This window comes from Egretta garzetta, unplaced genomic scaffold, assembly GCF_000687185.1.
Source record: "Egretta garzetta isolate BGI_Z169 unplaced genomic scaffold, ASM68718v1 scaffold163, whole genome shotgun sequence".
Lineage (NCBI taxonomy): Eukaryota > Metazoa > Chordata > Aves > Pelecaniformes > Ardeidae > Egretta > Egretta garzetta.
In genome coordinates this window covers 232,416-255,461 of record NW_009259308.1, presented here as the reverse complement: position 1 = coordinate 255,461, position 23,046 = coordinate 232,416, and the positions used below count along the sequence as shown (strand labels likewise).

The 23,046-nt window shown below is 37.2% G+C and overlaps 1 protein-coding gene across 1 annotated transcript in view; it reads left to right on the top strand.

The window, feature by feature from the left end:
* The window catches only part of DENND1B (DENN domain containing 1B), a 162,190-nt gene that overhangs the window by 76,479 nt on the left and 62,665 nt on the right, over positions 1-23,046 (top strand). Inside the window, exons 7-11 of the mRNA XM_035891739.1 lie at positions 1,778-1,847; positions 3,767-3,847; positions 6,627-6,686; positions 8,540-8,593; positions 12,037-12,147. Of these exons, the coding sequence (XP_035747632.1) occupies positions 1,778-1,847; positions 3,767-3,847; positions 6,627-6,686; positions 8,540-8,593; positions 12,037-12,147 (376 nt within the window). The remainder of the gene's footprint in view (positions 1-1,777; positions 1,848-3,766; positions 3,848-6,626; positions 6,687-8,539; positions 8,594-12,036; positions 12,148-23,046) is intronic.

The following is a 23,046-nucleotide window of genomic DNA, read 5'->3' as shown; positions in this document are numbered from 1 at the left end:
GTTTTAAAGGGGCATGCAGCTTTCCTGCCTGTAAGCAGTGAGTAGCCTTACACAGGTGCAGTGAAGTAAATGTTATGGTTATATAAGAATATATTGAAAAGCAAATGCTTAACTACTGTCAACAATGCCAAGCATTAAAAATGTCTGTGAGCGTTAAGAGGTTGGTGTAGTTTTGATTAATAGCTCGTACAGTGTATGGTAAAGTATGATAAAGACATTAATACAGTGGCTCGAAAAGAAATCATTGCTTCTGTGCCTCTTTGACTTGGCAAGAGTAAATTGCTGATGGTTTTTTGTGGTTTAAGAACCAGCAGTTAAGCATTTATAAGGATAGCAAAGTAAGATTGCTAGAAAGTACATTAACTTTAACTATGTTCAGATTTCTGCTGTTCTCTTTCTTTGCCCTGAGAAATTGGGATCTGTTTCTAAAGCCTTGCCAGCTGCATACTGAGAACAGAGGTGTTGCAAAGAAAACATAACCCTTCACTGGACTTACTGCACAAAAGTAGACTTGGCTTCTCTTCCAGCCAGGGTTTCCCCTAACAGGTTTCCTTTTCCTATCAGAGAAGACATTTAGGTTCTGCACACGGGGCTTTTGCAGTTGCAGTTAGCACGTTTTGAAATTTTAAGGTCCGTCCACAGTACACGCTAAACCTTTTAAGAAATGCATTGGAAGTATGTCTGTGGATTTACACTGCACTGAATAACAAAGTGTGTAGTATTGTTACATGCGGGTATGAAATGTAAAAACATTTCAGGCTTTATTTCCTTCCCAGCCCCCTCCCCCCCTTCTAATGTCAAACAACTAATATTAACCATACTATTACCATTTTAGTAATGTTCTTTGTGATAAAATTCAAACAGACATGAGAAGGTATGTAATTTGTAAATAAGGATTAATTTATACTGGTACTGTGTAGTTTACCAGACTTACTGCATCTGTATCAGAGGCTTAAATAGTGGTTATGGAAAGTTCTGTAGCATGCCGTCACTGATAATGTCACTGTTAAAGGTAACTGTTCTGTAAATAGATGGTGGAAAAATGGAACTGATGCTGCTGTGTTTGAGTTTCTTTTCTCATGCTCTTTGGTTATTTCTTATTTATCCTGGATTCTGTTTAACTCACGGAGAGTATTGCATGCTTACGGCCTGCAGACTTGTGCTAAAAGTCTATTAAGTATTCATGTGTTAATGTGCTGTGTGTTTACAATATTGGTGAATACTCTCTTATTTTCAGAAGTTAATTCTATCTATAGAAATGACTTTATAGGGGGACCAATGTTGTGTGACATCTATACTACTGCATAGTATTGTACCACTTGTCAAATACGGGGTACCTGGTCTACCCAGGTAAAATTGTTTTTCATTTTCCAGGGAAGCAGCAGTTCTGGCAGTCCACCAGGTACAACAGGACGTAGAATTTCAAAATTGCAAATAACATAACTACTAAAAGCCTTAACAATTAAAGATAATGGGAACGTGATTTGATAGTGTTTAAAATTATTTTTGGTGCCTTTAAAATGATGTGAAGTGAAAGTATTATGAGCTAATCTACGCTTAATGGAACTTCAAGCAGATGTCCAGCATAAAGAAATGTAGCTTTGCTACTATCTATCAGTGACGTATCATTAAATTTGTGGGGAAAAGTTTTATATGCATTTTAATTATATGTAGAGATGTTATAAAAATGTGCAAGTCATTAATCATAATAGTATTCTATAAGCACTGGAAAAATACATTGATATTTTATTAAAATGCTTTTTCCCTCTTGTTTTAGTTACCTACCATGGTTTGAGGTATACTACAAGCTCCTAAATACCCTGGCAGATTATTTGGCTAAAGAACAGGTAATTTCAGATACTCTATTTCTCTGTGAAAAATATTTTCTTTGAAATAATAGTCACCATTTAAAGTACTGTATTCTGTACTGTTTAAAAGTTGAAAATTTTAGTAGAATTTAGAAGCAAGTTTTCACATTCATTGTAATTCAAAGAATCTGAAAATACAGCTGCCACTGTCATTTGGATGCCACATTACTCTTAAAAAGCTGCTGAGAATATACCTTTATCAAGTGTCAATCTTAGCATAAACAAGTCCTGGGTGAAGTGTGAGTAAAGTGTCACATCACTGGAGATCTGTATGACGTATTGCTTGTAAACTGTAGATCTTTGGAACTATCTGATTATCAGTTACAAACACTTTTTTTTCAGAACTGCATAAAATATGATGTACTGTTTCACCCTTCATATTAACTAAAAACTACCTCTCGTAATTCTGTCATCTCAACTAGCAAGACAAAATTACTTGCAGCTTTTGGTGAAGAATCATGATAGTTTAGTTTGCATATTCATGAGCAATTAGACATATTGCAGGATTACACAGGAAAAGAAATACTGGCATCTGTCTTTACTGAGGACATTAAAGCTATACCTTTCTGCTTTAACTATATTAGTGTACTAGATTGTAATTAAAAAAAAAAAAAGCATCAATAGTCAGCCATATGCTGTAGACTGGAAAAGCTGACATTTCAAGAATATATGAACTATAGAATAAGCAATTATTGTGCATTATAGTAAATGGACTATAGAGAATGGTGTTATTTTATGTAAAAAGAAAATGCAACAGGGAAGTTTGGTGTTAGCTGTGTTTAAATAAAGTGCGGAATACATTTAAGTGTTGTAAATGGTATAATGAGACTTTGGTTTTGGCCCCGATTTCGCTGTAATAGTAAAAATTGTTATTAAGATTGTATTTGGCAGAAGGAGTAGGGGTCACCTTCCCATTTGTTTCTTGGTCACTGGTTCTGGCATTGCAGCTATTACCGCAACCAATTTAAGTTGCTGGGTTATAAGCTGTTGTCCTATATGCTGAGAAAACAGTTTTGATGGGTCAGAAAATGTTAGTGGTGTATGAAAGTGATTTGTTGTATTGCCTAGTGCCATATCTGTTCCTGAGGAGGCTGTTAGAGGTCACTGCTCCCTCCTGGCCCAGGCACTGTTTGTCTGACCAAGTGCTAGACCCAAAGTCTTGTTTACTGGTCTGAGATCCAGTAATACCATCATTCTTGCAGGGAGAGGTGGAAGCTTCCTGCAAACTCAAACAATATGTTTAAAAGCTGGCCCTGGCTTGTCACTGATACTTTTGGTTTGGATACTTTGACAACAAAAAGAATTTAATCTCCATGAACAAACCCCTAAACCGAACAAAACCCCTAAACCAAACAAAAACTTCAGCCGCACGTCTTTCCCAAGTAAATGTCTCCTAGACAGGCAGGAGGTCAAGGTGGGGGATCCTAATTAAACCCAGTAGCTGCATGTACTTTTTAGTAAACCTTAGTAACTGCTTTATGTACTCTGGTGAATCATTTTTAGAGTATACAATATAGCTATGTAGCTGCATATTCAGTAAAACTTCGAATAGACGAATGTCGTGGCTAACAGTTTTAGGAAGATGATGTCCAAGATGCACAGACCAGCTAGATGTGTTAACACTACTCTCAGTTGCAAATAGTGTGATTCATTTAAGGAATATATGGGGAATTATGTAAGAGATTGACTTAACTTGCAAATACAATCATTTTCTGAGCTACAAAGTTGGCCTGAATTTTTGTGCTTAATATTTCAATACTTCACTGTGAATTGCAATTGGTTTTCTCATTAAATATATATATATATCTTTGTCAATATATATAGTTTGATGTGTAGTAAATGGTAATGAGTCAGTTTTTATACAGTAATTAACTACCGTTTAAAAATATTCCTTGTAGGAAAATGAATCAAATGATTTGTTAAAATCATTGTATAGCCATCCTGTGCCAAAGGCGAATGCTTTAGTCAGTTTAAGTGTGGTAAGTATTTTCTGTTTAACTCCTACTCCTATTACTGACTATAAAATAGTAGGTAAGGTTGAAACAAAAAAAAAAAATCAACAACCCTTTGTAAAGAGTAAACTTACGTTGCTTCCCATCATTTCATTAACTGCCTTGGACAAACTTTTTTTTTTTTTTTTTTGGCAGAATAGTTTGTCACTGTCTCATGTTGTTCTCTTAAAGTCATAGTCACACAGAAGCACAAATTTGAATTTTTCTCTGTGGATGAGATAGTAAAGTGCAGTGGGATCTGGAAGTGCTAGAACTGCTTTTTTGTGCTTCCAGCTGTTTCACTTAGATAATTTTGTTTTCTCCTGCTGTGAATCAGGACACAGTAACACTGTTTTGTCTCAGTAGGTAGACTTGCAGGATTGGACAAAAATCTATGTAAGACGGTTTCTTTCCCATCTTCCTTCCCCTTCTTCCTAGTTTTGCTAGATCATGCAAAAATGCAGTAGGAAAGATGGGAGGAGAAGCGTGCTGCGTTACATGAAACTTTCAGCCCATCTAGTTGGAAGAAGTGTCTGTGCCTGCCTTGCTTTTGTGCTCTTGACTTTTCGGGGTGTGGAACTGGACAGTGACAGTGTGACAAGGTGGTGTGGCCGCAGAAACATCAAAAAGTGGGCCTGTCACCATTACAGTTGCTGAAGTTTTTAATAGAAATAGCATATGGATGCGTGTTTAAATACATTTGTAGAGCCTGCATGAAATGTAAAGCCAATACAGAGCCTCTGGTGTTTCTGAGACGTCATTCATGTTCACAGCATTTGTATGCTTACTGCACGCATAAGTAACTTTGTGCAAAGAACTGTTTCTTGGTTGAACTACCATGGTTAGCAGGGCACAGAAAGAAGTGATTTTGTAAAGGCTTCCGTTATGCATACACTGGAAGTTCGTTAGATTATTTTTCTTGACCTTATATGTGTCATTTCCTGTTACTTTCAACTCATGTATTTTAGAACTGAGCCCAATACTTTTGAGTAAAGTAAGCACATACTCTGGAAAAGCATCTGGCCCTAAGATGAAGGCATACAGAAATGGGGAGAGTACCACTTCTGTTCCAGTAGTTACTCGCCCTTGCTGCTTAACATCATGCTACCTTTATTTAATTTTAGTTTGTCATGTTTCAGATTCCTTGTTATGCTTTTTTCACCAGGCTAGAGAGGCCTAATATTTCCCCTCCTTGAACAGTGCTAATCCACTGTATTTGGAAGTCCTTCCAGTCTTGTGTGTTGTTTTTCACCGGAACAATGTACTGGTTTTTCAGGCTCCAGTCAGAATTGTTTCTGTTGCTAAGCTTTTTCTTTCTGTTGTCAGTGTAATATTTTCAAGTTATTTTTCAGTTCATAGTACTTTTGCAAAGGATACTTCTGTATATCAAATAATATTTTGCTATCATTAATTGCAGTATTATAACCAATTCTAATTTGGGAACCTTAAAACGCTTTATAAAGTTCTTTAAAAATCCTAGGTGTTTCAGAGGGGATGTAGAGAAGTTTTAAAGATATTTTTCCTTGCATTTCTTGCAAAATGTTACTGCCTGTTGCTATCAGTGTTGCAGTTCATCTTGCATGGAACTTGCCTACCTCAGAATGAACGTTGTGTTGACCCTGGAAATGGATGTTGTGGTGAATGCAGCTGGCAACACTGGGATGACAAATTGCTTGCAGTAAAGTTGATGCTTGCTGGTTTTATTTCAATATTATCTGACTTCTGAAATTTTTTTTTTTCCTCAATTGTTTCTTGTTCCCATTAGCTTGTTACATCAAAGAGTATTGTAATCTTTTTAGCTGAATAATCATTATCTAAATGCAGGCATCTTGCCAAATGTTTGGCTGCTGCAGGTACAGTCGAGCAAATATTGTGGGTTCAGACAGGGCAGGAATAGCTTAGCCTGAATCAGAACGCTTGTTGGATCTACAGGAATCTCTGGTTTTGTAATGCTCAGTGCTGCAGGGAGCAGGGAAACGTTTCTGGCCACTTTCAACTCTACCTTTGTGTGCCTGGTCTTTTACATGGATGTTCCTTTCTTGCTCCTTGTATATTGTAAATAAGCTAGACTGGAACTGTCGGTAGTAATAGACTGAAAAAGAAGTTACAGTCTGAAAAATAGTTGTAGAAATGACATCATGAGTTGGCTTTTCATGTGCCAGGATGAGTCTAGTTCAAACTTCATGATGCAGAATTAAAAAGATCCCTCCCTCCATTTATACAGGCCTGGTGCAGGGTAAGGCTCATAGATGCTGAAGCGGGGTTTAGATGGCAGACCACAACAACACTTAGGATTGCATGTATCTAATCATGCATAAATTATGCCCAGTATCTGGATACATGGTGTTTCCCAGTAATCCTTGGTCAGGAGGACACCAAAATGCCGTGGGTCCAGTTAGGGACCAAGTTCTACTCTCACCAATTGCTCCCAGTAACAAAGGTTCTGCAGCTGAAATTTATGAGGGGTGATCGTTCATTCTGTGAAACCTGGGCTTAAATATAATTGAGTCACTTTTATTTTACCCATAGAGGGCTAACAAAAGGGATTTTTTTTTTTTGTCTTTTTACTTTGTTTTGTTTTGTTATTTTTGTTGGAAAAGCTGGCTAAGTCAAGTCTGAATTCAAATGGGGGAGGAATACAAAGAATAAACTGTATTTTCAGCCAGTATTTTAACCATGGAATATGACAAGCATTAGAGTCAGCTTTAGCCTTTTTGTTGGAAAACTAAAAAGTCAATTGTTCAATCTTTCTCTCATCTTGCATAAGAACCAAGAGATGATTTTTGCAAGTGAGCAAGTTTTGAAAAAACAGCCTTGTCTTGTATCGGTGAGTTTAAAAGGCACTGACTATCTAAAGTCTATTGTAATTAAAGAAATAATTACTTGCTATAGGATATCTCTTTTGATTTCAGGCTTATTTGTACCTGTCCTTTGGGAAATTCTGCTGCTGTCTTCAGCCTAAAAGAGCAGTCTAATATTAATGTACCTATTCTATTTAAATCAATCTAACTTCAGAGCTATATGAGTGTGCGCTTTTGTAAAAACTGCAACCAAAATCAAACCCTTAAATTGATGAAGAAAACATGCATTTTCTAGTGCCCTTTTTAGAGAAAACTTTCTACAGGGCAGCAACTATTAATTTAGTATCTCTTTCAAGGTCGTACATGTTCCTAAGGGAGTTCACAAAGATGTGCAAGGACTCCATACCACATTATTTTTGCTGCTTTATGACTCTTAATGACTGCAGTAATGGGTCTTTGCTTCTCATAGTTCTGACTTCCTTTTCTGTTTAATGAGTGAAATATTATTACTTTGTTAATTATAAATAATTACTTCTCTTAGTTATTAAATTCCCTACTCAGAAATCTTTTGATAAATATTCTGTGACCTTATTTCATATAGGAAATAATTTTCTGTTCTCACTATACTTCTGAAGAATGTAGGCATTCCATTAATCTGAATATTTTTCTGCTCTTCACTAGAGCTAACTGGAGTTAGCTTTTTTTTTTTTCCTCTGTTGGTGCAAAACAATAACCTGGGATATTTATTGTGCAAGTGCTATGATGTTTATGGGATGCCTTTTTTAAGCCAATTTTTTTTCTTAAGTTTTTAACTATTGCCAAATGACCTAATTTGTGGGGAAAACTTTCTATTAAATGTATCAAGCTGGTTTAATAAGTCTCCTACACAGAGTTAATAGTATTAATAAATTTTTTTTTTGCTTGAACACAAGACATATTTAATATCTTATAGACTTCCTTTATGTTTTGGTATATCTTTTTGGTATCTTTTTCAAGTATGACTTGAAAACAAACTGTGTATTTGTGTTGTTAATTAATTATAATTTTAAAATACACTACAAAACCAAAGAAACTCGACAAAAAATGTCAAAATTCTGTTAAAAACAAATAAAAGCTAAAAAGTCAATAATTATCACATTTACGTAGTATACACTTAAGTTTTTTTTATCCTTCAAGATTTAGACTAATATGCAAAAATACCTTAAAATTACTGAGCTAAGTTCATGCCTGGTAACTACTAAAAGTGCTGGATTAATGAGAATAATTTAAATTGCATCTGGTTTTAGTTTAATCCATTTAATATTTACATCCTAGATGGCCTCAAACTAAGATGCATAAAATTGCTTATGTATTTCATAAATGATTGCAGAGTCTCAAGCTGTCAGACCTTGCATTTCTGTTAGCACATTTTTGATTCAAAGGTGTTTGGAAAGCGATGAGAATATATATCAAGTAATAATATTTCTATTCTAATTAATTTTCTCATACGAATTATTTCTCCATTTCCATTCTAAATTTACATTTTGTCCCTAAACATTTTTTTTTTTTCGGTTGCAATTTTTAAATCAATGCTGAAGTTAATCAATGCTACTCTCAGGCTCACAACAATATTTAAAGCTGGCTTAATTTCAGAGTTATGTCAAAACTGTAGCCCAGTGTTTTGTTGCCTTGGTTTGTGTGCTGTGCTGAACCAGAGCTTGTCATTTCGTGTCATGATCTGCTTAATTCTTTGTCTAGTAGTGGTAAGAATGCTATTGGAAAAATGGCTATTTGCTTAAACAAAGATGGGGTTAGAAATCCTAAATGCTGGATTTTTTTTAAAAAAGAATTTTTGGTTTCTGTGTGCATAAATTATTCACTATTTTTCCCCATTTATTAGCACTCGTATTTCATTACTCCTGATATAACTGGATTGCCAACAATCCCTGAAAGTGTAAGTATGCAGTTTCTTTTTTAAATATTTAGGAGAATTATCAACCTCATTCTGTGGGTAGGGCTGAACTCTGCTTTTATCAATAGGAGATGTTTTTTTTTCCAGGACTATTTTTAGAGTATGATTGATGTCTATTATTACAACCTTTAGCTAGTAGTTACTGTTGCATTCATCATTAATCTATTTTAAAGCATTAACAGGGCATTTTTGACCACTGTTATATCTACCCTTTGTTCACATTTACTTGGCTTGTTTGCATTTATTGGGATTATTTATATAAAATATATTCTACTTTTGCACTTTGTGTTATTTGAATACCTGCCCTTTAAACACTGCATTGCTAAGCTGCAAATTCAGCTATCAAGATATGCAGTTATTTTTTGTGTAAGAAGGCATCGTTTCAGGCTTTCTGAAAACATGCTGTACCTGCTTACATTTGGATGGTAACCATGCACCAAGAATGGTGATAATTATTTATTTTTTTTTTTATGAAGACTTACGTTCTGTAGATACTAAGCTCTTGACAGTGCTGTGGGTAGATTGCAAATGTGAAATCTCAGATTGCATTCTCTATGATGTGCTTAGCTAGATAACAGTGAATAAAAGAGTTTTGAAACTTTCTGCTTTCCAGGCTTGCATTTAAATTTGGAATTGAATATGGATGTATAGTTGTGCATTTTTACACTCTCAAACAATAGCTTCCTTCTGAAAGTTAAGCTGTTGGGGGTTCCCCACAGTACAAAATCACGCAGGACCGCAGAACTTGTTGTTGGTAGATGTCGTGGCTTTTGTGTGGAAAGCGTGACAGAAGCATGCTCGCAGCCTCTGCGGCGGTGCATCGGCCAGGCGTGGTGGGGAAGGCGTCCTCATCGCCCGCTCCCCGCCTCCGCACTGCGGGTGAGAGGGGAGGTTGTGCCCCTCAGTGTCCCGGGTGGGCAGCGGCTCCTGGGCCATAGGGTGGGATGGGCAAGGGAAGGAAACGGAGCCGGGAAACCTAGGCTGGCAAGGAGTGGTAGGGCGCTCGTAGCGGAGAGGAGGCCCACGGGTACGTCTGTGGTGGTGGAAAGGAGTCTGCCCCGGGGACCCAGAGGTGATGGCGCAGCCATTGCTGCAACCCAGAAAACTACAGAAAGTTGCTGGATAGAGGAGTGAGAGAGAACACCCTTTGTTGCAAGGCCTCTTTGGGCAGGACCAGGCTTAGTTTTTAAATGTTTATTTTCATCTGTTTCACCCTAGGGGTTAACTCCTCTATTTTAAAGAATTCTCCTCTTCTAGCTTATTATTTGGGGACCTAATAAAACATAGCTTTGAAGGTTAGAAGGTGCATTATGTTTTCGACTTGAAGAAAACGTGGGGAAGCTTCACTCTGGGCCTCTGGCTGATGGAGGATCTCGCAGTGGTGCCACTGTGGATTTATTTTTCTGATTCTGTGGGAGAAATGAAAAGTAATTTTCAAGGTGCCTTCTTTATAATTACTTTTTACTCCATTTATAAGTCTCATCCTTCCAGTATGAATCCAAATAGTATCGTACTAATGGAGGGTTAGAACATGCAGGGACTGAAGAGATGAGGTATTTACAGCAAATTAGCAATAAAATATATTTTCTGATTCTTTGTTGTAAGATTCACATATTTCAGGGACAGTAACTTTTCTGATATAATGCGGAAATAACTTCGACTGTCCCCCAAAGATATATTGGTCTGTACAAGATTGCAAAGATTTTTTTACCACAGCTTTTGCAATACAGAATCAGCATACCATTGTCAGCTACAGTGTTAGGGGGTGTCCGAGGTAAACCGGACTCAAATTATCATGGTGCATCAGCCTCTGACAACCAGTTAAAAGTAGCACTTGAAAGACCACAGTTTCTTTCTAAATGGGAGTATTTGTAGTCTTAAAGCTATTGGTTTTCTCTCTTCCAAAATTTTATGCAACATGGACTGATAATGACTCTGTACTCCATGTCTTTGAATTAATAATGCATTTCTGAATTTACATGAAACTGGATTGTCCATTTGGTCTTTGTTTGTCTTTTCAATATCTTTTTTTATTTAATACTGCAATACCCAAAAAGGAGGTCAACCTAATGATCATCATCTGGGCTTTAAATGAAGTTAGCTTTTCATACAGTAGCATCTGTAAGGAGATAAACCGGTAACTGGTGTCCAGCAGCTCTGCCCCATGCGACACTCCCTGACTGCGGAGGGCTGTGAGCTGGAGAGGCCACAGCCGGCTGCTGTGTCCTGGGCCCTGCGGGGGGGTGCTGGCAGTCCGGGGGGTCACCCCACTCTGAAGCCTTTACCACTTGCTTTGCCCTCGCTGTTTTTTCAGGGGTGCATTACCTTGCTGCCTGCCACATGTGGGCCACTGTCAGTATAGACTAAGTTCCACTGTTCAGATTTTTATCCCTGGGTTGGGGCATATAGTTGATTGGCCTCCTACGTTAATGTTCAGTAATATGTTGTTCCTGAGAAGAGATGAGTAAGAGTTCTGGTTGCAGATGTGAATGTGTGAAATTAAATGTTTTGTATGTTGTGGGGTTTATTAGTAGATTTTCATATATTCTCTAACATTTACAAAAGTTTGCTGTTTCCCTAGGCAATTTTTGCTGGTAGCTATTTCAGCTTATTCAGAACTTGTATATGTCTGGCACTGTGCCATGCAGAAAAACTGTAAAGTTCAGCTGGAACACAGACATCCCCCTCCCCATCTGCCCTTTTTCTCTTTTTCCCCCACTTTTGTGTTGTCTAAACTATAAATAAGAGGTGCTGGTGACTTTGCTTCTCATTAAACACCACCGTGGGGATGGCAGTTAGATGGGGATGGCAGTAAGGACCACCACAGATGGGGTTCTTACTGGGGCGAAGAGGGCGGCTGCAGGAAGGACCCAGTACCTTCTACCAGTGCTGCTGGACGTTTGATGTCCTGGCACATACAGATCAAGCAGAAGCTCAGTGTTTTTCAACAAGCTGTTTTGTTGTACTTGAAGTTGAATAAAAGGTGTTGACTTTGGGAGAGCCTGGCAAAACAGCACAGTTTTATTGTTGTAGCTATGACAGAACAGTTATTGCAGTGATGGAAAATCTGTTCCTGGGTTGGAAGTAATGGTTACCTTAATAGCGTACGGTGCTATTCATAAAATAGCAAATTTCATATTTTTTCAAATTTGGAAAAAAAAAAAGGGCAAATCAAAATATACAAGCATAATCAAATGAGAAAAATATTAATCACTTACACCAAAGTTAGTTTTTCATTGGCTTTAAAACCCAATCAATTATTCTTAAAGCATACAAATTTTAATGCAAAGGGATTTCTTACATAGTTTTGGGTTGTTTTTTTTCTCCACCTACTAATTGGACAAAAATTTTTGTAAGTAATATATAAAATATTCCAGTTAGCTACTACTGTTGCTATATTGTTAACATCTTATTTATTTAAACAGAGAAACCTCACTGAATATTTTGTTGCTGTGGATGTGAACAACATGCTGCAACTTTATGCCAGTATGTTGCACGAGAGACGAATCATTATTACCTCTAGCAAACTAAGCACTGTAAGTACTTCACACATCTCCTTTTAAGTAGAATATATTGAACATTTCACAAAATGACCTGCAGACCTTTGTGGTTTTAGATATGTTCCATGTGTACTTATAAGACAATATCTACATACTTTTCTGATACATGGTTTTAGTCTGGCTCTTGAAGTACAAAAGTCTGATTTATAGAAGACCTACTCGGATACATTAAGTCAGGTTAATTATTTTTCTTATCAGGAGATGAGAGTTCTTTAACTCTCCTGAGTTCATTTCTGTGCCTTCTAACCTAAAAAGAATTCTTAAGGGCTATTATAAGATCTTTATTATTCACTTGTGGCTTATTCCGTTGGAGCTACTTGAAAGAAATCAAGGGCCCATAATAATAGCTGCTATCCTAACCTGGTAATAGGTAGATTCATCTTTGTTAGAGTGGTTTGGGAGTGCATACTGTAATAGCTCTGATTTGGAGCAGCTCTTCAGACTGATAATAATGTACAACTCAAAATAGCATTTTTTTTTTTTTTTATTAAAGGTTTTAGGCTACTGCCCACATAAAAAGGTGGGTTTTTTTTTTAATTTTTTTTACGCCTTATGCCTGCTTAGACTGCTTAATAAAAGAAAGTTGTGTTTAATTTTGAAAGTACACCTAAATATTCAGATGTTATTTTGTTTTATTCTTCACAGAATCTTACAAGTTTTTAAGATATCCTATATTTTGAAAATATTCGCAAGATTAATTTTGCATTAGTACAAAACTGTCACTTTATAACCAACTTTGATCATAGATTATATCTGTTATGCAGAATCTTTAGCCTGTTAAGCACAGTCATTGAAAATACCTTTATTTTTTTTTCAGCAGTACTGCCTAAAACATTTTGTTTAATGTGCTTTCTGTGGTGGAAAATCAACGTTATGTTCCTGAACACTGCTAATTGTACTACTAAATAAATGAACAGTTATTTTCAACACATAGGTACAAGGTTGGCTAAGGTACTAAAAATTAGTATTTTCAAAGGCTTGAAGGTGCTAATTTCCAATACATATGCGTGCATGTAAAGAGTGAGAATTTTTGCGTTATAAATAGTGGATAAAACCCCTTTAAATTCTTTTGAGACAAAAGGAAATTGAAGATAGAGAAGATTCAGAATCACCATAAAAGGCTGACAGGTTTTACAGTTCTAGATGGTAGTAGCGCAATTATGTAAGTGCCTTATTTATTTTTTTTTTAAACACCACTGTTAGGTCCCTGGATCTGTAGTCACCATTGTAGTTTGTGGAATGTATGAAGGCAGCACTTTACCAGTGGTTTGCAGAATATGGAGCTAAGTAAGTCCATGGTGATTGGAGAGTAAAGGAAACATGGGGTCATATAAGCAGAGGCCACATGAACAACTGAAAACCAGAAAAACAGTGAATGAATATAAGCAATCTTCAAATTACTAGCCTATGATGTATTTTTTTAACCACCAAAGATTTTATTTTATCTTAGGAAATTTCCATATTTTATCACACTTCCCTCCACCCCCACCAAATGGGGGTGAATTGGGTGTTACAGCACAGTAATAAGACCACCCAAATGAGTGAATGGAATTTGAAGGCAAAGCCCTTTCAAAGAACCTGGCTTAGTAGAAGTTCATATGATGTAGCAAACCTGTGGAATCAGATTTTTTTTTTTTTTTTTTTCCCCCCCAGTTTGCAAGTCTGGGACCCAGCTTGCTATATCGGGGGAAATAAAAAAGGAAAAAAAATTCGCTGTAAGAAAACCTCAGCTGCAGTGATGCCCCAGTCAAACCTCTTTTACTGCTCCAGTAGAGAGGAGATAGGAATCATGATGGCAGCTCTGTGCCTGTGGAAGGTTTGTTCTGCAGATGGGCACGTGTCCGTCTGCTTAACACAATGTAGAATCATACTCTCAGCCTACATTTGGATCCTCTTAAGACTTGTTTTTGTTAGGTTGAACATCTCAACTGTTCTCTGTTGCTATGATAAGAGAAGAGAAGGTATCAGAATCACTGTGTGCTGATTTAGACCACCTTATTTCTATGTTCAGATTCCAAGCTTTTTGGAAGTCACTACAGAACAACAGATACAGTATGCTGGTTGTGAGAAACTTTGTTCAAAATTCAGCTGTTTATGCCAAACTTTTTCATTAAGTAGTAGGTGTCTTGATGGTGTCCTCACTTCAAAATGATTTATATTACTCTCCTGGACAAGGATAGGTAGCAATAGCAGACATTTGTAGTGGCATTTGGACATCCTGAAGAATGTCCCCAAGGTGTGAATGTAAATACTAGATTGCAGGTCAAGTCCTAAAAGAGATAGCACATCAATTTCACTTTCTCCTGGTTATTTTTTTTTTCAGTGTACTAGCATTACTTAAGTCATAGCTAAATGAAATTACTGCCACATCATCTTGAATCAACTTTTAATATAGGACAGGGTTAATTTTTGCTTGCATTATTGAGTTCTGATAGAACAGGAAAATAGACCCGGCTATCGGGAACTTCAGTGAGAACTGCTACCTGCTCATCTCTTTCATAAACAGAACAGGACCGATGCAAGGCTTGCTTCTTTACAGAACAATATATTTTAAAAAATAAATCAAACACTTCTCAGTATTTCCTGTAAGAATTTAATTGAATTGCTGAGAATGATGAAATGTGTCTTTGGCATAAGATACTTTAAAATACTGGATTGTTTAATATAATACAAATAAACAAATGGAGTGTATTTGGACACGAGCATTTGCTAGCTTTGTGCTGGTTTACAGTTGTGTACAAAACACAGCAAGCTGGCACTTTGTGTTGCAAAGGTCGTGTTTTAATACTCCTAAATTAAAGCTTACAGATACTTGAAAAGATTATTTGTTCAAAAATAGTGCTATCAAGTACAACTTTGTGTTAGGGGAGTTGTGCCTTATCTTTGGGGTTAACTGAATATCAAGTGTTTATGTCAGTTCATGAAGACTGGGTTGTGATGTCACCTTTGAGTTATCAGCTCTGTTTCGGTTCACTATCTCAGGGCAGTGACTGATAACAAAAGGCATAATTCAAGGCCTTGCTCACTTTTTCCTCGCCCTTCTTGTGGGGGGCCAGGAATGGAAAACTACACTTAACTTACATATAGGAATTCTTTGTCTAGCATTTCTGCCCTACAGATTTCATGCTTTCATTATACCCAAGTAAAGGAATAGTCCTATTACAGAAAAAAGGCGGAAGAGTGATGCTATATTTAAAAGGAAGCTTTACTTTGGAGGAAAAAAGAGAAAGAGAAAAGAAGGTTGCCTATTTTAAGCTGTTGAGTAGAGTTTTTAATTTTTAAAAAAAAAAAAAGCAAAAATAAGTACCATTTTATCCTGAGGGTGTGCTTCAATTGTCAGCTTATATTTTATTTCACCCAAGCAGGATTTGTTTTAAATGCATCTTCTGATTTTTGCAATTGTTATGTATTCTTTGCATCTTTCTTTAAATTGATTTTCTGTGGCTTTACCCCCTTTAAAAACTGCTTTGGTGGAGATCTTTGTCTACTTGCCCTACCAATTGCGACCAAGATATAAGTGGAAACTTCCCACCACTCCTTTCTGTTGTAGCTTCTGGGTCATTATTTGCCCTAACTGTTGATTCTTTTATTAGCTTGACTTTCCAACCACTTTAATAACGTGATTATCGCCAACCTCACAGCTTGCTTCAGGCTTAGTGTTAGAGTGAGATGGATTCGGCTCGCCTGAGGATTATGCTCTGTAAGGTCTGTTTGTAGCAAAAATTACCATTTCTGGCTTTTGAACAATAAACTATGAAAGAGAAACAAATTATATGGCTTTGCATTAAATGAAAGGATGAATGAAACAAAGGAATTGATCTATTCACAGAGGTGGCTGTTAGTTGTTTCGCTTCAGCTGTAAAGGGAAGACCTTTCCTAAATGCCATGCTGTATGTTCTTGCACAGCACCGTTTTCTCACACGTCACTGCATCTGCATGTATTCTGATGAGTTGCATGGAGCTGTATGTGTTTCAGTACAAATAATTTTTTTAATTCAGTCTTTCTATAAATTATTAAAGTGCTGTGGATGGCTTTTCCTGGAAGGCTGAACTACAGCATTGATTTTATGCATGCTGGAGGCAGGCCCTAGATGTTTCGGCCCCAAGTGCACCTGCTGTGGTAGTCTACCAGAACATCATACCACGCTCTCATGTATTCAAAGCAAAGGAATAAATCATGATTTTACAACAGTGCATCAGTTGACTTATTGCTGTTTTGTGACCGGAGGTAGGAAGGATTGCTGTTTAAAGCCATGTCATCGGTTCTCAAGTCACTCAAGCATGAAAGCTTGTCATATGCCTCTGTAATTGTACCTCACCAGTCTTTTCCTAACTAGTCAGCTGGGGCTGTGCGTTTTGTCTCAAACACCCGACTGGCCCATGTCTGACAGGAGCTTTCTCATCATCCTGTCAGTAATATGCTAACTAGAGTGTATCTTCTGCGGCCTACACTGGCAGGTGGAAAGGATGCTACACTTTAAAGCAAATGTCTAAACGTTATCTCCATTTTGACCAGTATTTGTTTCAGGTAATACAAGTCTGATGTGTTTGAGAGCATGGTGGTTACAAAGTTCTGCTTTGCACTGGCTGTAGGTTTCTTTGGTGACTGCTGTAAAAACAAACATATGTCAATAAAAGATACGGTTTTGGTTTGTTTTTTTTTTTTTTTTGTGGTGAAGGAGCACTGATTATAAATCTGCACGCAAACATACATTTGTGGAGATACTTTTACTGTTGCTTATATGCAAAGAAAGCTTTCTGCAGTTGCCATAGTGAGTTGGACTGAGCAGTGGCTTCATGTTCTTTGCCTCATTAGTCTTGTTCAGGTACGGTCACACTATCCGTGGTCGCTCAGGCACTGGGAAGGTGCAGAGGCTCCTTGGAGAATGTAATACTGGCCACTAGAGAAAGCGAAAACACCCCTTACTCTAAACATGTTGTCTTTGTGAATCGCTTCACTCCTCCTGCATCCAACCACAAATCTCAGATTCTTGAGTTTATTTGAAAATCTGTATGTCCCAAGGCAGTAATACCGTCAACTGAATCAGAAAATAACTATGGTAGTTGTCTGTTTCTCTCACTTCACTTAAATCTCTCTGAGGTTTACATTGTTGGAGATTCATGGATGTGGTTAAAAAACCTGCTAAGCCATGCTTGGCAAATAGGCCAGATCACTGGGGTGTGGTTTTGGAGCACAGTGCCTGGGAGTGTGGAGCATGGAAAGACAGAAAGCTGCTCTTTTGTATTTTTATGTTTCTGAGTTCAAAGCTGGCTATTTATGGAGCTACTTCTCTGGTGCAACCTAAGGTTCCAAGATCGTGGAACAATTGGCTCCATACAGGCCTTCCATGTTGGAGAAAATAGTGGCATTGGGAGCTGTCATACAGCTTAGTGACATCCTCATGTTGCCTTATGATGTTCCCAGTTCCTATTAAACAACCTATAACATCTAATTTATTTTAATTGTGTGCTGTAGTACAGTCACAATTTTATCCAAAAATGTATTTATGAAGAGTATGGCAGGTCTGTTGTAAGTAGTACTACTCCAATAATTAAAAACTTACAGATTTAAATTTTAATTCGTATCTCAAATTCCCGTGATGTAATACATAGTTGGTGGAAATGTGCAAGGGCTAAATTTAATTCTTGGAAAACAAGAAATGTATGGGAAATTATCATTAACTTGCAAGGCAGAACAGATATTCCACTGATACTCACTGAGCTCCCAGAAGCATAATTAGAATTCATTTTGGAGTATTAGGCCAATTATGCTATTTGGTCTGGGAGTAGATGAGGAGTGGTGTTTAATAATTTTTTTTTTTTTTTTTTTTTTTTATAGTTCAGGTGTAAGCAGTCTCAGATAAACTGAGCAGAGGTTCATGTTGTGGGTGCAGTTAAGGTCCCATTGGGACACCCATAAGGAGTGTACTTCTAGGAACGAAGCTGTGGGATGTTGATATGGAATCAAAATGTGGTTAGGATATACAGCCAGACCTTGAAAGCTCTCCCAGTCTTGAAGTTTAGAATAGTTTTCCCATTGCCACAGCATAATATTAGGAGAAATAATTATGAAAGAACCAGTGAAAAGAAATTGAAACGTGTGGTCAGCAAATGATTAAAATTCTTTTTCTTTTAATGAGAGGGGAAAAGACAATAAAAACTTGCAGATTGCTATTACCTGCCATCTGTGGAAAACATAAAGAGCTGTATCTCACTGGGTTTTATTTAAAAAAAAAAAAATAAAATCCCAAGCCCCAAACAAACAAAACCCCCAAAACCCACACTGTAAAAGAAAAACATGTAGACGGGCAGATCTACCAAATCACAATTACATTTTTCACTTATTAGCACTTTCAGGAAAAAGAACAAAGACAAGATTAAAATAATCTGTAGCAAAATTTGTTTCTTTTTCTGTTTCGTATAATCTTTGGCAATTCAGTAAAAGCTGCTGGAACAAAATGCTGTGTAGAGCCAGTGCGGGCACTGCTGTGGGCATATGCAATCTAAGGGAGACCTTTAAGGACTGAGTCCTTTGTGGTTAGGCTATATGGGAACTGAAAGTGAAAGAGTCCGTGTTCTGTTGACCAGAACTGTCTCACCCCCTAAAAAAAGTATTGCTGAAGTCGTTGGTGGTCGTGCAAAGCATAAGATGTGAAGACAAGTTACTGAAGGGTGTGCGACTGTAACACCAGCTCTCTGTTCTGGTGTGCCATTATGGCAAGATTTTCCCTTTTTCATGGTCACTGCTGCCTTATCACTCCTCTTTTCCAAAATTCACCAATGATGAGGTGAACTATAACACAGTGTTATCTTTACTCTTGCTTGCAGTAAATAAGTTGTCTGTCAGCTATTCACAAGGAAGCTGTTCCCTGCTGCTTCTTAATTAGTGTATGGCAGAAGAACATACCATGGAGTTACTCTGGGGGAGGAAATGTTAATAAAAATTATTTTCCTGGAAACTCTCCTTTCAGAAGCAAGAAACATTTGCAGAACTCCCTTGTTTTATGGGAGGGTAGCTCTTCTTCCATGGAGACAGGTCAGCAAAAAAGGAGGGAGGAAAGGTGGAGTCAGGAGATGGTCAGGAAAAGAGACAAAAAGATGTATATGTTTGTGGTGTTCCGTGTATTTGTGAGAGAGGAAGAGATAAAAAAGTTAGAAAACAAATTAATGTCAAAATGAGAATAAACAAATTTCCAAGAATGTACAGAGATGAAATGAAGAAACATAAGGGAACTGAAATTATTGAACAGATGATATCAAAAACCAAAATTAGTTTATTATAGGATAAACAAATATCAGAAGAGACCTGATAGTTAATGTAATCTGTAATGTGTTAGGGATAAAAGCTGAGAACTAACTTCCAGAATTTTCATTTTCAATCTATGAAAAATACTGAAAACTTTTGTGGGATGAAGAAATTGAATAACTGAAGTTATATGGCTTTTTTATGCCATCCACAGCTACTTTGTTATATAGATACCTCTGATTGTCTGTAAAAGTGCATGTAGGTCCTTAGTATAGGCACAGTATGCCAGCGGTATTCCTTGTTGAGCGCTCACCTGTCTACTACCACTTCAACTTTATTTTCTGCTCGGCTTCCGTTATTGGGAAACATGTCACTCGTGGAGCCATAGGCAAGGAACAAACCGTGTCTGCAGTCTTTTCTTTTCCCTTCCAAACTAATGCACAAGAATGATGCCATAATGCTGCTTTGTGAATCAAGAATTGCAAGAAAAGAATGAAAATGATTGTATATGAAGTGCTGTCAAATTCATGAATAACACTCTTCTCTTCCCTTCCCTTCCCTTCCCCCAGAAATAATGATAAAAGGAAGCGAATAATACTTAAAAAAAGAAACCAAACCCAAACAAACCCGGGAGACAATAAGTTTTTTATATTAGTTTTTTCTTTTTCACATTTAATTTTCACAATGGAAAAAGTTAAAATTTTCATCTGTGGATTGGAAATATATTTCTTTTCCCCTCTCCCCCTCTGTAAGAGAGGAGAGCTGGGGGTCTCATCTTGCCAACAGGAGGAAAATGCATTATGGCTCATTTAAGATCCTCCCTATTTTTCTTCTTAAACATTATGGGGATGGCAGACGGGAAACGATTAGCCAGGAGCTAAATTAAAGAAATGCATAAGAAGTGGCTTTGGATATCATGGCTTGGACAGTATATTCTGTTCTCTTTTGTTGCTAAATTTTTTTTCATCAGTGGCTTCTGACTTCTCACCAATGCTAGCGGAGTAGACTAAACTTACGATTTAATTTGTTTATTCTTTAATAAGATCTGGGAAGGGGTTTATGCTCTGTTGTAAACTGTCGAAAGCAAGAGCTCTCTTCCCACTTTTACTCCCCACCAATCTCCCTCTACCCATTCAAGAAATGGATGGGAAGGTAGCTCTTAGCAACTGTCAAGTATCTGTTATGGGTTTGGGGCCTGATCTCATTCCTGGTCAAACAAGATTCAGATACGGATACCCCTCTAACAAAGTTGGTAGTCTTAGGAGTTGTAATAACGTAGAGGAGAGGCTTCCATTCACCACTATGGCTGTTCCCCTTTCAGGAAGCAGATAGTGGTTTCTCAGTAATTCTCTGGGGATATTGGGGTAGCAGCAATAAGAGTTGGTCCAAGTTGATGGCAGAAACTGGAATTGTGGTAAAACGGTGACCCATCCCCTGCAATTTATTGCTCTAGGTATTAATAAGTAGATGAGATGACTAAATAGAATCTTTGGCATCTTTCAACATATGTGTGGTCAAGGAAGTGGGAGGGAAGCAGTTCTTTGGCCCAGTGGGACTCTGAGGGAGGAGGGAGAGAGCACACCAGTACCCGTTTCTGGACATGGTGTTGACAGAGATTGACAGAGTTTGAGGGATTTTCAGGAAATGGTTTTATCACAGTAGTGCTTTAGTTGCTTACAGTAGATTTTGAAAGGTTGTATGGTATCACAGGTTAATTTTACTTTAGCATTTTGTCTAACTTCTGTTGCTGTTTTTGGCTTTCTGACAAGATTCTGCTAATCAGTTTCTGTCTTTCTAGTTTGTGTGTTGCGGTGTGTGCAAATCTGGCCACCTATGGTCTGCCTCTCTTTTCACCTTTGCTTATAGAAAAGGCTTTGAAGTAAATAATTTATATAGATAGAAAGTAACTGCCATCTAAGTTTTGTGCAGGATACCGAATAATTAATTTCAATGTTACTCCTTGAAATGATGTGAATAAAAGGTATCAAATAAGCATAATGTGTGAGTCTGCAGAAAATTTTTCAGTCAAAGTAGAATGGCTCTAGACATGTCACAGTGTTTTAGCAAAAACTAAGATTAGAAAAGAAAAAAAAAGAAACCCAACCATCCAAGAAAAAGGGGCCAGTCCCTTTGAAATGCAGAGTAAAAAGGTTCATTGATAGAAATGAAAATTGGGGTAGCAGATACACTCATCAGAATTGCTGCGTCCACGTGAGGGATAGGGAAGAGCTGCACTCCTCATGTTCCCAGGAGCAGGTAAACCTGCTTTGATCAAGTCTTGAACTGAAACTTTTCCTGACTGTTTCTGTTCAGCAGCACGTAGATTTTGAACAACAGTCTTCCCAAGTGGCTGCTTGTTGCCATAAGGTGGAAAGTAATTCATCATCATTTCAGTCTTGCAAGGATTTGGTAGTAATCAATTTGCTGTCACCTAATAATGAGTTTTGCTAACAGACTTTGTAACGTGGTCTCCTACTATTTGGAGAGAGTATATTGTCACCAGGCACATAGTTCCAGCATGGGTTTTTTTTTCAGGAGACGAAAATTATTGTGCCAGGATGACTACAGAGCTCTGGAGAAAACACCACATACTTTCCTTGCAGGGTGATAAGGCTTTTATGGTGATGCTGGCTGCAGTTGTCTTAGAAGAGATCAGAAACAGACTGAAACTTTCAGCTGTACTCAGTAATGTTAGTATACTCATTACGGATAGAACGGGACAGGAAACGTCTTTTCATGTCCAATGCAAATGCTAGGGATTTCAGATTAAATATGTCTATTGGAGGGTTGAACATTGAAATTTTGTGTTAAAAGTTGGTTTTTAATGAGTTCAAGTCAATTGACTCATGTTGTTTATGTAATTTAAATCCACTTTATTTAAACCATTTTTAAAACCATAATTAGATTTATTTTTGAAATAAAAGTTGTTTAAGCTAGACGACATTCTTTAAAATGGAGGAAAAGTCTAAACAAGTCAAAATTGTTGGAAACAGAAATATTAGAAGTTCTGTTCAATATTGACAAATGGGTTTCAACAGACAAGAACTTTACTTTTAATCTGCCTGCCCATTTTATTATGGCTAGAAATACAACTCTGGTACGTTTTTTCCAGTGCAGTGGCCTGTAGGAAGATGCCTCAACATAATTTGTTGCCTCAAAACATGTACCAGATTTGTAGTAACTAGCTTCTGCAGCACTGTTCTTTAGCAAACTGTGGAGTTGAACAATAATATGTTCGTGTGTATACATAAATATATAGCAAATTTTATTGGACAGATTTTTTCACCTTGTATATACAAGTTTATCTGTAAAGGGGATCACAGTTCACAGTTGAGGTAATCTCCGGTTGTCGCTGGCAAAATAGGTAAGGTTGTACGCGGCCTTGAAGATGACTTCAATATAATCTAGGATAACAGCTACCTGTCTTGAAAAAGAGGTTTTTCTGATCTATGGTATTTCTCTTAAGTTATTTTTTTAAAAGGTGGATCTTTATAATTCCTTTTGGAATAGATAGCAATCAACAGACAGGCCCCATATGAATGTGTTTTTCCCTAAATAGCATAAAGAATGGTTTTCTGCAAAAGTTCTCACCGCTTGGTCAAGCAACAGATGCTCATTTCTGCACCTAG